Consider the following 15,731-nt stretch of genomic DNA (forward strand, 5'->3'; position numbering starts at 1 on the left):
TGCGGTCTGCAGATGTAAATGTAGACTAGCAAATAGGACTGTTTAAAGTGCTGCAGTAGAATTCCCTTATTTCATGAAAGAGACGTATTGGTATTGAGTGCCTCATAAGCACAGCGTTCTTGCTGTTCTGTCCCATGTCATTTTCAGTGCCAAAGGACTGGACAGTTGACAGAAATCAGGAGTCTTTGCCTTTGGTGTCTGATATTTCTCATTTTTCAGCAGTCCTTGGTGCTGTTCTGCAGCGGGAACGACTGTGGTGCATTTCATACTTTGCGCAGTGACGTTAGTGCTGTGCGCCCAGTGTCGCTGTGTATTTAAGTGATACTGATCGGGCACAGCAATGCGCTATTTTAAGAAAGCCACAGAAATTCCAGAATACAAATGCATTCTTGAAAGGATTAGTGAAATATTCAATTAATGTCACACCAATGCAGTTTGGGACAGCTGTTCTAACTTTGATAGACGACACCGATAAAGATAGCCTTGGTTCCCTTGTGCGGGGATTAACCACACAGAACTGAGTTTGTGGTATATGTGCTGCAAGTTTGCTTGCGGCGTGCATGCTGAGATTGCTGCCATTAACTATTATAAATGCCCCTGGTCAGTAATGTACTTCTGGGGTAGGTGGTAGCATGGTGCCTAGCACTGCTGCCTTTGGACCGAAAGGTCATACGTTCAAATCCCAGTTTAAGGTTAGACTGTGTCATGCTCCGCAAATGTTTGATACAGATTTTTATTTTTCACCCACTACTTTCTGTAAAAACCTGAGATACATTAAAGAAAAATTCAACTTAACAATTATGTTTGCTTATTCTGTTTTCATCCGTTGCTTCCCTTATGAAGGTTCACTGCATTTCACAACCCTTCCTGGAAACAGCATGGCACAGGGTGCATAGTGAATGGAATGCCAGCCCATCATAGGATTTCTATTAACTAGGAACAATGTGTGTAGTATTTGTCAGCATCCAGTCACTCTCCATTTGCTTTATCATCTATGCTATCAATGAAAGTACAGTAATGTACCTTGCTTATTTACTGGGTAGGTTCTTTAATATTCTCTTCCGCAGATTGCTGTTTAATGCAAACTGTTGGCTGATATAAACATGCAACGTTCCTCAAGTTGTTACTGATCAGCAACACTGGAACAACAGAGATGAACTGTAAACACTGAGTCAAATTAATCTGGTGTCACAGTCCTATGCTCTTTGGGGGGTCTTTTTTGATAGTTAGTTAATTGCACAGAAATTCAGGTGGTTTTCACTGTACAACAGATAATTTAAAAAAAAAAAAGTAAAGAAAATACCATTTAAAATAAATGGGAAAGTGTCTCTAAACTGGATATTCATAACATGAGAACCTAGTGTATTTGTCCAGCTCTGTTGAGGGGCATATGGCAAGGATATGCATAAATGTAACTTTACAGTAAACACTTTGTTTGGCAGAGTGGAAGAGTTGTATCTTTGAAGTAAAACAGGTCCAAAAATGTTCAGATCGTTATTGATTTTTAAAATGATTTCTGTCAAGTAAAGACTTGTCAGTCCTATTTATAAAACATCAAATGAAAATATTCATGCATTTTTATTTTTAGATTAATTAAATACTTTGCATAATATTAAATGATTCCCAGCTTCAGTGGACACGTGAAGGAATTTTGACAGTAGCAAAGTGCACTACAATGCATCAACAGTCAAAGATGATTTGGCATTGCTAATGAAGTGATTTACCATGTTTCATATTAGTGCTCATCAGTCTGTGTAGAAATATAAAAGTGTAACTCAGTCTGTGAAAAGAAAAATCCTTAGTGTGTGAGGAAGGCTGTAGGTCAGACGCAGTCATGACAACATTCCAGCAGGACACCCCAGGCCCTTATAGTTCCATAGTCGTGTGCCGATGGCCTTCTTGGAAAACAAACCTGTCAGTTATGTGACAGGCATCCCCCTGGCTCCCCTCTGAACATTATTGGGATGTGCTGGGGTCCAGGTATGGCATGAAGGGGTCAGAGAACCAGGGTGCCAGGGAGCAAGCATGGCGGTCCTCTAGGAGTATCAGAGATGCTCAAGTCTCTTACAGCTTCAGTTGTTTACTTCCTGTTATGTCAAAAAATGCTCTAAATATTAATCAACATAATGTCAGTTTGTTAGTGCAGTCTCTTCATGACTTGTATATATATTTTTTCTTCTTGGAGATGTTATGCAGCACTGAGGTGATTTTGGGAGAACTTGGGTCAAATGATGAAATAGTCTTTTGCAGTACTGGTACTATGCATCCTCTGTTCGTTTGTTGTTCAGCTAGATGAAGACTTCTGGTTTCAGAGGAAGGAGTGAGAATTCTTTAATGTACAACAAAGATGATTTGCAAAGAGTGTATTAATTCAGTGCAGGGATATACGTCTGCTGAAAAATCTATGCGGTGATCTTGTGTGGGACAGCTGGTAGCGTAGTGGTTAGAGCTGCTGCCTTTGGATCCAAAGGTCACGGGTTCGATTCCCACCTCCAGTGTAGTAACCTTGAACAAGGTACTTCCCCTAAACTGCTCTGGTAAAATTATCCAGCTGTATAAATGGGTAAATAATTGTAGGTAGTTTAACACTGTAAGGCACTTTGAAGGAAAGCATCAGCTACATGAATAAATGTATGTTATACCAGGTTGATGAAATCTTTAAAAAACTAGGGAGAAATGGTGTGTGAAATAACCCTTTGTTGGGAAATTATTCTCTTAAGTATTGGAGCATCACATGTAGCATCCTAAATGTTTTGCTGTTAGATCCCTGTCTGCCCTTTGCAATGTCAGTCGCTTGCACACATTTTTTTTACAATAAAATATGAAGAAAGCAACTTGAATTGCTCAGGAGAGTTGAAGGTGTTAATCCAGGTTTAACATCTTGTTCATTTTGAGTTTTTTGTTTCCTTCATATGTGCAATCATGGAGATTAGTTTTTAAAATGCCTTATACAAGTCATTGACAGATAAAATGGAAAAACAGGCTTTCATTGCACAATATTTTCTTTGAAGGTCTCATTTGTGTTGATTTTTTTTTTTTTTTTTTTCCTTTCTTTCCCTAAACCCTACAAGCCTTGTGGTCTCGCTGATGTTTGGGTTGGTTTAGTAACTTACTAGTCCTCAAACTGTCCTGAGTCCCAGACCACTGCTGTAAACTGTGTTTGCTGATGTACCTTCATAGTATAACAAGCACCCTGTCAAGTGTGTGAGGCCATCCCAGTTCTTAAAGAAAGTCCGTGTGCAGTAGGGAATGCGTAGAAGAAGCAGAAAGAGTTTCATGAGTTGGTTGCGATTGGTGTGGATCCCAGGCACACTGGGAAATGGAAAGGCTCAACAAGTAGCCTTAGAATTGCTGTGTGATTAAAGTCTCTTGTCTTCTCTGCAGTATCTAACATACTGTTTTTCTGACTTCAGGCCCTTTAAAAACATCACAGAGCAGTCGATGCTGATCCTTGGCCTGTTTATAGCTACAGCACAGATTGGTTTTTCCATCTGTTGGAGCAACGGGTCAGAAATGAGTTAACGCAGATATTCAGCTTTTCTTTGACAGTAGCTCCTGAAAGAAATCTCACTGATGTGCCTCACGCATTTTGAATTGTACGGTGAGCTGAAATGATACAGTGCAAATTGTATTCTGCTGTGCAAATTTTCAGATATATAATGGTTTAGTATCTGTTTTATCAGTTTTCTGACTATTTGCCATGACTTGTCTGGATTACATGATAAAAGTATTTGGAATGAATTTATTCTCTAGCGTCACAAATTATATATATCCATTAACCTGTAAAGGACTAGATTTTTACTGTATCGAAGATAAACAGTCATTTTTCCCCATGCCACCTACAGTACAATGCTTATCGGGGTGAGATGGCTCATGAAACTCAAAATACAGCGTTTCATAGTGCAAAGATTACCGCATATGCATCGTGATGAAATTTTTGGGGGAAAAGCGTCTTCATGCTAACCTCATTGAACTGAATGTCATCAAGTAATATTTTCTTGTTTCTATGAATATATTTTTTGCTGAAGGAATTACAAAAAATGTCCATATTTTTATTATATCATTTAATCACAGTTATACCATTTCTGACAGATCTTTTCCTTCAGTGCCCAATTAAATTTTATGTAGTTTTCTCTTTTCATTCACTCATTAAAAGCAAAACATTTGTACTTTTAAACTGAATAAATCCTTATATTTGTAATGTATATTTAAAAAATATAATCTCATTATTACCTTAACAAATTATGGAAATGGCTCAAACTGAAATTTTGAAAGACATTATAATAACGGCTTTGCTGCACTGTTTACTTCAGTATGTTTTCCTTTTTTCCATTGGTTCATACAGTGAAGACACCCAAGTAAATAGCGCTCCTTTTCCACCTTATCAAACACTGTCGTATACAGTTTTTGCAGAAGAATGTGAACTATGATTCGTCATCTAAAAATACATATAATTTGAACCACGGAGTGCTATAATTCAGCTCCAATGTGACAAAATGGCATGTGTTCACACTGGTAGTCTGCTTTAATTTGCTTTCATTTTTGCCCCCCCCCCCCCAAACCCACATACCCACATAAACACTTAGGCATGCCCAGACACATGCGCGCACACACACACACACGTGTTGTGCTTTGGATCAGTATGTTTACAGGGAATTGATGTAATTGCTGTCAGTCCCAAAATGGATGTTTGCGAACACTAGAGATAAACTTGTTTCTGAAGATCCTGTTTCTTGGCTTGCCCAAATAGAATGTGCCGAGTGTGTTCACGTTCTCATTGGTTCAGCTGTCTGTCTTTGAATTCAACACATCCCCCTTAGCGATATGACCAACTATTATTAACTGTAATAGTGAGTGTCGTGGCTGGAAACTGCTGGCGTGGAAACAAAAAAAGAAAAACAGTATGCCGTTCAGAGTCAATATTTGTCCATTTTTGATCTCTACAGAACATGTCCTCGCCCTTATCTTGTGTCAGAGGAGTGAATGTGACGCTTTGTGGACATGTGTTTTGATAGATGTCACAGGCTTCTACTGTCAGCTTCTGGCAGCCTGTATAACTAAAGGGTGAGGTGCATTGTGGTTGTACTGGACAGCTTCAGAAGAGCTTTTGGAGGCCTGAGCACAGCAGCCACAGAGTTAATCAGGTTTCCCATGACAGATGGGTGTGTTCACAGAAGAAATGTGGACGCTCTCTGATTTTGGTGTCCGGCTGCATCGCCAGAGTGTCCCACAGCTTCAGTCAGAGGGCAGCAGTAACAGCAAGTTTAGTTTCTTGGCGTAACCTTCTGAGTGAGAGCTCTGGAATGGTGACTGGGAAGGGCAGGCCAGTGACACAGCCCCCACCCCCTGCAGAGTCCTCATGCCCCACCCAGCTGTCGTCCAGACACGCACGCGTCCATGCCATCTCCGTCCTCTGTGACTTTTAGGGATAGCTTTGCATCAACGTGCGGGACAGCGCGAGCAGAGTTGCTCTGCTCAGCACACCACCCTCAGGCTGAGAGCGACCAGCGCTTCCCGTTTGCGAGAGAAAACGTGTCAGCGTTCCGCCAGGGGCCCGGGCGTGCGCCCGTGTCGGCCCCAGAACCATGAGGGTGAAGGACCTCTCGCTGAGGCAGGACCCAGACGTGCGCAAGGAGCTGGCATTGCTGGCCCGTGGCTGCGACTTCGTCCTGCCGTCCCGCTTCAAGAAGAGGCTCAAGGCGTTTCAGCAAGGACAGGCAGGTTGCCTCAACGTCATTTTGGCACGTTGTGTTGAGAAATGTCTTCTTAAACAGTTTACTTTCACATTAATCGTGTCTTGTTGAGGGAGAGTATACAAGCGGGCGGGATGGGCCAGCCTTGATCGGCATGTCATCCTGCCACTATGTGTGGGCTGCGGGGGATGGCAGGGAGATCATGCAGTTGTCAAGGGACACACCTCCTGTTGAACATTTGGTGGTGGGGTGGGGTGGGGGTGCAGGGGAGAGGTGTGGTCATGGCAGGAGGTGTCTGTTCCCTTTTATAGCCATGGCTAACAGTGGTGAAGAAGGGAAGATTAACAGCATTTATCTTGTCACTCTGTGGAATGTGCAGCAGCACTTCCACGCGTTCCAGACGTGGCGGATGCTGAACCGTGACTCGTATTCGCTTCAATTCCTGCTTTTTTCTTCGGATACAAGTGCTTCTGCTTGACACTGTGTACAACTGTAGATGTAACAGCCAAAATGAGTTTGAAGTTATTTTATGGGCAATGTGCTTAGTTAGATATGGGGTACGCCAAGTCCTCATGTTATGAACGTTCGAGTTACAAATTTTCAAAGATACATACATTTTTGAAGTTTGTTTTTAATTGCATTTTCTTCAGGTGTCTATTTTCAAATATTTGTTTGTCGTAGAGTGGATGTAACTTGAGTTTCCATGCAGCCTTTAGCTGACCATAAAACACACCCAAACAGATGAGGATTGTGGATCTAAGTTAAATCATCTTGTTTCTGCAGCATTTAAAGCTCATATATGGTGGCCCTCAGTATCATGAGAAACAAAATGAGGAATTGACACCTGTTTATGAGAGACATTGTTCAGTACTCAGGACTGAATAAGATTTTGTGCGGACTGCATATTTTTACTTTCACTTGCTAAATTGCTTTTAATTTTAACTTAGCTTGGAATTAGTGTTTCAACATATTACAGCATATAAGTTAAATTAAGCAGGCAATGTGTAGTTTCCCCTCCATGTAGAGACAACTCAAGATTTCTTAGTGAAACTTGGTGTGCTGTAAACTGTCAACTGCAGACTCTTCTGTTTGTCTTACAGTAATGTATAGAGGTGTCTCACAAATGACTTCTGTATACAAAATCTTCCATAATGATATCACAGCGATGATGGTATAAAAAGTATAAATAATAATAAATGATGGCATCTGGTGTAAAGGTTTATAGTCTGTGCAAGCCATACTGAGAGAGCATGAAGAGAAATGTAAAATTTCAGTTTCTAAGTATAAATGAGTATGTACCATTCCCTGGTGTTTGGGTGTTCCCCTCCCAACACAAGCTGTCTATGGCAGCAGTGAGGGCTTCTTCATGCCTTTCACTCCTGCATTTTACAGTTCCTCCGCAGTTTCAAATTACTACCAGCCAAATGCTGGTAAAGTTTTAGAATAATCTGGTAAATGTTTTAAATGTCCCACAGTGTTTTCTCCTAGATTCACATATCTGATGCTCATGTTTCTAACATGCCTTTTCTTTTTGCAACAAAACATATGGCTTGCTTGTTTAAAACAAACAATAAGCTACTGTGCCTGCTGGACTAAAGTTAATTTCCGCTCCTTGTTTTGAACCATGACACTCAGAGGTAAGGCAAACAGGGCTGTACAGACAGTCTTAGCCATGGTCTTCGTGTACATGCGATGTCTACAAAAAAACCATTAAAATGAACCAATCTTTATGTAATCCAGATGTTTTTTCCACTTTAATCTTGCACATCTGTTCGTATTACTTGTCATGAAGATTATTATATAACACTAGTTCCGTTTCACTCCAGTTTAACTGGTTGGTTGTAAATGTGTTCACTCATTCAGTATTCAGCTGAGCCTGTGTCTTGTTCCTCCAGCATGTCAATGAGTACTGATGGCTGTATTTATGTCTGAATGGAGCACATCAGGATTACCTTTTATAGCTATCTCTTAATGGGCAACATTTAGTTTTTAAACTTAGTTCACTATCTTTAGCTGAACTATCTCTAGGCCAGCTTAAGTCCCATCATTATTTTCTTTATTTAAATTTAGTTAAAAAAAAATCTTTTGCTTTTGTATTTTCCTTCACTCTGTAAGGCTGATAAAACAGAATTATGTTAAAAAGGGCAGACTCTACACTTATCAGGACCTGTAAAACTACACTTCTCACAGTGTTGAATTGTATAAATGTGTTTGCTGTCTGAGGTTTCCTTTTCAGTGTTTGTCACAGATTGAGCTGAATGCTCATATAATTTTAACATACAGGTTTGACATGCAAGTGGCATTTGGCTTGTCCAGTACAGGCTTCCCTCACGTTAGAAGCATAATTTCTACAATAATTCTGTTCATAACAATTTGATGAAATGGGGAGAGATCATTTACATTTAGCTGACACATTTCTCCAAAGCAACTTACAGTGTTGTGGTTACAATTATTTACCCATTTATACAGCTGGGTAATTTTTTACTGGCGCAATTTTGGGTAAGTACCTTGTTCAAGGGTACTACAGCCAGAGGTGAGGCTCGAACCTGCAGCCTTTGGGTCTAAAGGCAGTAGCTCTAACCACTACTGTACCTGCTGTCCCTTTAAAAGTCTAGAATATCAGAACTATTCTGGACACCTTTAAATCCAGGCTTAAGACTCATGTATTCAGAATCACATTCATGGTCTTTTTCTGTCTCCGTTCCTCCTATATTTACATTTATTCATTTCTTCATTTTGCTGATGCTTTCCTCCAAAGCGACTTGCAATGTTAAGCTACTTAAAATAATATTACTTACCCATAATTATTTACAATTATTTACCCATTTTTACAGCTGGGTAATTTTATTGGAGCAATTTAGTGTAAGCACCTTGGTCAAGGGTACTACAGCTGGAGGTGGGGAACAAACCTACGACCTTTGGGTCCGAAGGCCAATTTATTGTAATTGCTTTACAGTCATAACCCATATATCTGTCTTTACAGTAAAGTACTTTTAAAACCTGCCTTTAAAGTACTATATGAAAGGTTATTAGAAGACAATCTAGTGAGGCTAATCTTGTAACGAAATTACTTAATCACTTGTAATGTTCGTAACCCCTCTCTGTTGACCTCTTGAACAAGTATCAGATTGTACGAAGTCATTCGTAACGATACGGTATTTTAGGAGAATTGTGTTTTATTTCGATATAAAAAGTGAGCTTTCTTGGCAACTGGCATACAGGAAAAAGTCACATCCTGCATCAGGGAGAAGGCTACTCCTCTTGTCTGGTGCTATATTGCTAAGCTACATATTTTGAATTAAATTTTTCCTTATAACATGTTTTTTTGTGAGAGTTGACAGCTGGGTATATGAATATCACAGTACAAATTTGCCCCTAACTTGTAAAAAGCAAAAGCATGTGTGGTCAGTGGACATCTGTATTGTAACAGAAATTGCCCAAAGTTATTTGTTATAAAGCAACACTTGACATAGGTCTGTTGGGTGAGGAAGATGAAGGTTGTGATCAAGTGATGCTGTTTGGATATAAGCCCTTTGATGTGTGATGGTAGTCTGTCAATCATTACTGATGGTCTGGCTGCCAAAATGACTCTAATAGTTTTTTCAGTCATACCACATGTCACATCACACGTTTTAATTGAACACCATCTCAGTAAGGGTTCACCAAGATGTAATTTGTAGAGCGACTGTGATTCTTTTTGGAACAGAGCTGGGAAACGTGAACTGGGGGAACTCTAACTAAAACTGTTTATTTCTGTCTGCCCTGGCAGGCGCAGGTCAAGAAAGAGGAGCCCATTACACCAGTGCTAAGTGAAAGCATTCCAAAGTTCTACTTCCCTCGAGGACGGCCCCCGGCCAACCTCAACATCGACACTCTCATTTCCAGGATAGAGAAAATATTTTCTCAATTCCCCAATGAAAGGGTGACTATTGAAGACATGGGGAAGGTTGCCAAGGTAAGTGTGATTTGTAACGTGTAGGCCTCAAGCCACCCAGCAAATCGTTTTCATTAGCGTAATTAACTCGTGCTTATAACTGTTTACAAGTTTGAGGATTCTTTTTTCTTACTCAATAAGAAATACTATCAGTATCCCCAAGGTCTGTAGGCAGTGATTGGAAGGGAACTAGGCTCAAATAAAATTGGCTTCTCTTTTTTACCCTCTGGGAGCTCAGCGTTTGAAAGTTGTTATCACTGTAAACGGTGCCATTTGCAAACACCACTGCAGCTTCTCCTGGCTGTTTATTCATGTCAGAAGTAAAGTAAACTGTGTGCAGTATTGGACCGATATGCATAATCCACCCGAGGCCACGGCGTCCAAACTTTCCACCTTCTGATTTAAAAAATAAAAGAATGCAACCGTTAGATTTCAATTTTCTACACAGCATCATTAATAAAACAGCCACTTGTATTCAGGCTGGACCAGCTCAGCTTTGCATTGCTGTTTGTGGCCAAGTTGACTTGGAAAAGCGATGCTTTCATGCAGCAGCAACAGACATTCACTGTACGCTATATGGCTGAATGGATCTCCCTTGAGAAGATAGTTTCCATCAAATGCACTTCATTTTCATTTTTTGTGTGCAATTGACATCTTTAACTTGTATGTGAAATTGTAATACCAATGGATTAGTTGAGGTGGCATCTTATATTTTTCAGACAGTGGCATCTTATATTTTTCAGACAGTAATGTAAAGAAGTGTTTTAAACAAAACTTTTTCTCTAATGCTTACAAAGATTCAGCTCTTCGTTTGGTTTGTGTGTGTTTGTGTATATATAGTACATTATGTACTTAGCAACTGTCCCTGCATGCCTTTATTAATTCAGCATGTAGTATTTAATAATAGAATTGAGGGAATAGTAAGTTGATCCTGAATCAGCTGTTAAGGGTAAAAAATAACCAGTGCTGGAGACAACACACTTGTTGACGTGCAGCTCCGTGGTCCCTCTGCAGGCCTGTGACTGTCCCCTGTACTGGAAAGCCCTGCTGTTCCTCTCCGCCGGGGGGGACCGCACCGGCTCCGTGTCCGTCCACAAGTTTGTCGCCATGTGGAGAAAGTAAGACTGCTAGCGCTTGGCTGTTAGCAACCAGCTCGTACACATTTACTGTGTTCAGTCCTTTTCTTCAGTGCGTTTAGGTTAACTCTTCTTTAACATGAACAGAAATCATGACTGAATATTTTTGAAATGAGTGATTGTGTCCATGTGTGGTTTTGTTTCTCAAATTCCACAGAATTAGAAGTCCATATTAGAACTGTATTAATATGTACGACGTGTCCGAAAAGTAGTTGTAAATACCTCGGAGGATACTTGTAATTGTAAATGATGGTATGGCTGTGCAGACCTGATTGAACAGTTTATTGTTTTATTTCTGTGCAGCTGAAGGTTGAAAATGATTGGGCATGAACTAAGAATACTAATTCAGGAATACATAAACCTCGAGTGGGCCTGTTTGAAGTGAACAATCACAGCGCCTGTGCCTTCCCTTCACTGATACCATCTGTTACTACTTTCCAGAACGCTGCAGACCTGTCATGATGACGCATCCAAATTTGTTCACATTTTGGCCAAGCCTGGCTGTAATTATCTCGAACAAGAGGACTTTATTCCGTTCCTACAGGTAGGAGGCTTGTGGAAGGTGGGGGAGCAGCTCTCAAACAGACCGCTTTCTTTAATGGCTTTCAAAGGCAGGGCAAAGTGGGGAAAACGCACCTATTCCACTTTGTCTGCCACTGTTTCTTGGACTACATTTCAACATGGACACATTCACATTAATACATATCGCAGACGCTTACAGAGATTAACGAGTATTAAGGTGACACCTTTACCCAAGGTGACTTACGGTGGTAGATACAGTACACTGAACTCCCTGCATTCACTCTGTACAGAGCAGTGTCACACCCACACACAGAGTACGGGCAGTGTAGAGCCACCAGAGAACCTGAAACACATTACGTTTGAGTAATTTGAGACATTGATATAGACTTGAAATTCCTCCACTCATTTTTTCGCAACGCTTTTATTACTAGTTTAAGAGGCCGTGTTGTACATCAGCTAAATAGGATGTATTTGCACTTCTGTACACGTGGATAGTTGTCGATCGTGAAGGGAGGCGTGCGTTGGAGCAGTAGAGGCCCTCGTGTGAAACATGTTGGCACTGTGCTCAGCTCACTCTTTCTTTCGCGCTTTCCGCGTCATTTGTATTCAGGGTGGCAGCCGGGTGCGAGCCAGAGGATCCCCAGCTCCTTTCCAGAGATGTGTTCTGGCCTCCGTACTTTAATTTGTATCGCGTGGACTTGGCAATTGCTTTGACCGTTTTGATAAATGAAATAAGGATTGCTGTGGAGTACGTCAGACCACCCGCCCCACAGCCGCAGGATTCATAAGAAGAATGATTTATGTGTTTTTCTATTATTTAATTTTGTCAGCGACGGGTCAGGGAGCATTGTGTTCATCTGAGAATAAAACACTTTAATTTTATTGCCTCATATGCAGGCACGTCAAGATTTCACTCGAACTGGGAAAATGAAACACTCGACTTTAACTACCCAACGATATAGTGTATGTTTGAAATTCCACACGCTGAACAAAAGCTCTGTTACACACATGCACGGAATCAAGTGTTGTCACCCTCTCCACCCACTTCTTCCTCTGCGCTTAAAACACACATTTTCATCTAAATACATGTATGGCTTATAGAGAAATATGCATATGCTCTACAGGTGTGTATTGTCGTCTCGTACTGTTTGATTAACCTGTTGATTCAATAGTTTCCTTCCTTTTCCCTGTACGGCTGGCAGTGATGACAGTTGGGAAACCTGCTAGCGTTTGACCTCTTGTTTTTCAGGATGTGGTAAACTCTCACACAGGTCTCGCTTTCCTCAAGGAGGCGTCTGAATTTCATTCTCGTTACATTACCACAGTAAGTAGGCATGAAGCCCTGAAACTCTCACTTTTAAACTGTGAGATGTCGTTTTAACTAATCTGTTCTTATCTTGCCGTTTCCTGCATTAGTTTGTCCTCTAGATTTGAGAGATTATATTTTCAGCCAGCAGTTTGGAAGAGCTGAGGAAGTAGGGAGGTGTTGGTGTTAAAGCATGATGTCACACGCTGTAATTCTCACTTCCAGCTTTAAACAGAACAGCACCTGCCATTCAGGGCAGACAAATGCGAACATCAACATGCCAACATGCCGCTGGCTCGGCTCCCTTCGGTGACCTGGGAGCAGTTTCTCCCAGTGTGTCTTTATATGTCCCGTTGCACCATAATTCAGTGACTGCTTATCACCAGCATAAATTTCAGTGCTTAAGAATGGTGATTTATCCTTAAATGCAACTTGTTCTTTGTTCACAGGTGGTTCAGAGGATATTTTACAATGTAAACAGATCGTGGACAGGGAGAATCACCTGTTCAGAACTGAGGAAAAGTAGTTTCCTTCAGGTTGGTCGGAGTAAATATTTTTTCCCTCTGTTTTACACTCAAAGAATTGCCTGTTTATTTTTTAAATGAACTGCTCTTTTAAATATGCCCTTCTAATAGTGTAGCAATTCTACAGAGGACACTGGGTTTAACACTAGGGAAGGGTGATGTGTTTAGGTTCACCCCTCACACAGAACTGGGTTCTACTACTACGTCTTGATGGTTTTGTTTCTTTATAATACATAATCCAGACTCAGCTTGTAGAGGTGCAAATGAAAATGTCAAAGTAAGCTCACCTTTATTTTTATGAAGGTTTGTATCTTTCAGTTGACAGTGTTGGGGTTCTCCCACAGAACGTGGCACTGCTGGAGGAAGTGGAAGATGTCAACCAGTTGACAGAGTACTTCTCCTATGAGCACTTCTACGTCATTTACTGCAAGTTCTGGGAGCTGGACACCGACCACGACCTCTACATCGACCAGAGAGATCTGGCCCAACACAATGATCAAGGTCGGGCTATCGCTTTGTTTGAACATCTTCCATACGCTTCATTTAGCTTCCTTTAGGTTTCTCTAAAGCTCATATGCTTAAATGTTTTCCATCTCCCTTACAGCAATCTCCCAAAAAATGATTGAAAGGCTATTCTCAGGGACTGTAACTAGGTAACTTCTCCACCTTCTTTATCCAGTGGTTGTGTATAATGTATAAGATGAAAAGTTACACGAGTTACTGCAGAATGGTGAATGTAAAGGCTCCTTCCGCAGGGACAAGAGGGTCCTGAAGGAGGGCCTCATGAGCTACGCAGACTTTGTATGGTTCCTCATTTCTGAAGAGGACAAGAGGACACCTACTAGGTGTGTCTCACCACGGGTCACCGCTGGTAACACGCTATTGAACAGGGAACTTTTCTCAACAAAAAGCTTTGGCTGTTTTCCCCACTGACACAATAAATATGAATGGCATCTTTGAGTGACGCATTTAAACCCAACCTCCTCTCTTGTGAGGCAGCATAGAGTACTGGTTCCGCTGCATGGACCTGGATGGCGATGGTGTTCTGTCTATGTACGAGCTGGAGTACTTCTATGAGGAGCAGTGCCAGAGGCTGGAGGCAAAGGCCATCGAGTCCCTGCCCTTTGAGGACTGCCTGTGCCAGATGCTGGACCTTGTTAAACCTGAGGTCGAAGGTATGGACAGGCCCATTTTCTGCTCAGGCACGTTCTTGCCTCCTTTTTTGTAAATAAGATCATGATATTTTTTTTTCCCTTCTTCTACAGGAAAAATCACTCTTCGTGACCTCAAGAAGTGCAAGATGTCCCACATATTCTTTGACACATTCTTCAACACTGAGAAGTACCTAGACCACGAGCAGAGGGATCCGCTCTCAGTCATCAGGGTGAGGACTCTGCGTGTGCTGTGGTGCTCGACCTACCCAGGAAGCGAGTTAGACCACTAGTAGGTGGAGGTATGACTGTCCTTCCGCTGTCCAGGACGAGACCGAGGGCCAAGACTTGTCTGACTGGGAGAAATATGCTGCAGAAGAGTACGACCTCCTGGTAGCAGAGGAGACGGCCAACGAACAGTACAGAGACGGGTACGGCCTTCTACGCAGCAGCTCTTTGCGTTGTCTTTCAAGCTCTCTAGTGGTGGCTAAATTGTGTGTTGAGAAGATGTGAAGGAACATTGTTTCCTGGTAAGTTGAGTGTTGGGTTGCTGCCATCTTGACGGCTGTTTCATGCTGATTCTAGGACGTCCACTGAGGTGTAGACAAGTTGAAGCCGACAGGTAGGGCACTAAGGTCAGGGGCACACAAGTTCACCTGGTTTGCTCTGTTCCTTCTCACTCCACAGCTGACTGCTTGCTCTCCTTGAACCCCTTCTTCTACTGTGTGTACAGTGGGGCTTGGTGCACTTTAGCTGTAAAAACACTTCTGCACCTGCTAAAATACCGATGTTCACAGGGTCGTTGTTACATTAAGGAACGTGTTCATTTACATTCAGATGATGCTTTTCTCTTAAGCTACTTACAATTATTTACCCATTTATCCAGTTGAGTAATTTTTACTGGAGCAATTAGGGGTAAATTCCTTGCTCAAGGGTACTACAGGTAGGCGAGATTCAAACCAGTAACCTCTGGATCCAAAGGGAGCGGCTGCAAGTACTACGCTATCAACACCAGTCTCTTCAAGGAGACTTAGTGATAAGGTACTTAGTTATTTACCCGGCTCTACAGCTTGGTCATTTTTACTGTATCGGTTCCATTCAGTACCTTGATCAAGATGCGGGAGGTGGGGTTTGAACTTGCACTCCCCGAGTTGAGAGAGGGTGGTTCTAATCGCTGCCCCACTTGTACATATTGACTATTGGTAAACGAAGCGAAACGATATGATCAACAGAGAACCTGTGAGCCAGAGGTGCTCCATAAACGTATGACAGAAAGACTTGAGCTTTGGAACGTTTCTCCTCCTCCTGTGCAGGTATGGAAATGCTTTCAACCAGATGGAAGATCACATCTCCAGCGACGCAAGCCTGCGCACTGACAAGAGACACTTGTTTGCGATCCCCAGCCCCCACTGCAGCCTTGACCTGGATGAGTATGAGTACGAGGAGGATTTTGAGTGATGTTTGC

General features: G+C 41.7%; 1 protein-coding gene across 4 annotated transcripts in view; it reads left to right on the top strand.

Annotated features, from left to right (window-relative positions):
* Positions 1-15,731, top strand: part of ppp2r3b (protein phosphatase 2, regulatory subunit B'', beta) — a 26,983-nt gene extending 11,252 nt beyond the window's left edge. For 3 of the 4 annotated variants that reach the window (XM_018739211.2, XM_018739212.2, XM_018739213.2), the window contains 12 exons: positions 9,463-9,648; positions 10,642-10,745; positions 11,205-11,307; positions 12,535-12,609; positions 13,041-13,127; positions 13,460-13,616; positions 13,720-13,768; positions 13,871-13,960; positions 14,115-14,290; positions 14,381-14,499; positions 14,594-14,697; positions 15,580-15,731. In XM_018739211.2, the coding sequence (XP_018594727.1) occupies positions 9,463-9,648; positions 10,642-10,745; positions 11,205-11,307; positions 12,535-12,609; positions 13,041-13,127; positions 13,460-13,616; positions 13,720-13,768; positions 13,871-13,960; positions 14,115-14,290; positions 14,381-14,499; positions 14,594-14,697; positions 15,580-15,724 (1,395 nt within the window). In that variant the 3' untranslated portion in view covers positions 15,725-15,731. Of the gene's footprint in view, positions 1-9,462; positions 9,649-10,641; positions 10,746-11,204; positions 11,308-12,534; positions 12,610-13,040; positions 13,128-13,459; positions 13,617-13,719; positions 13,769-13,870; positions 13,961-14,114; positions 14,291-14,380; positions 14,500-14,593; positions 14,698-14,851; positions 14,889-15,579 lie in introns of all 4 variants that reach the window. The other variant, XM_018739214.2, reaches the window with a different exon arrangement.

The sequence above is a fragment of the Scleropages formosus genome, chromosome 1 (genome assembly GCF_900964775.1).
Source record: "Scleropages formosus chromosome 1, fSclFor1.1, whole genome shotgun sequence".
In the NCBI taxonomy this organism is placed as follows: Eukaryota; Metazoa; Chordata; class Actinopteri; order Osteoglossiformes; family Osteoglossidae; genus Scleropages; species Scleropages formosus.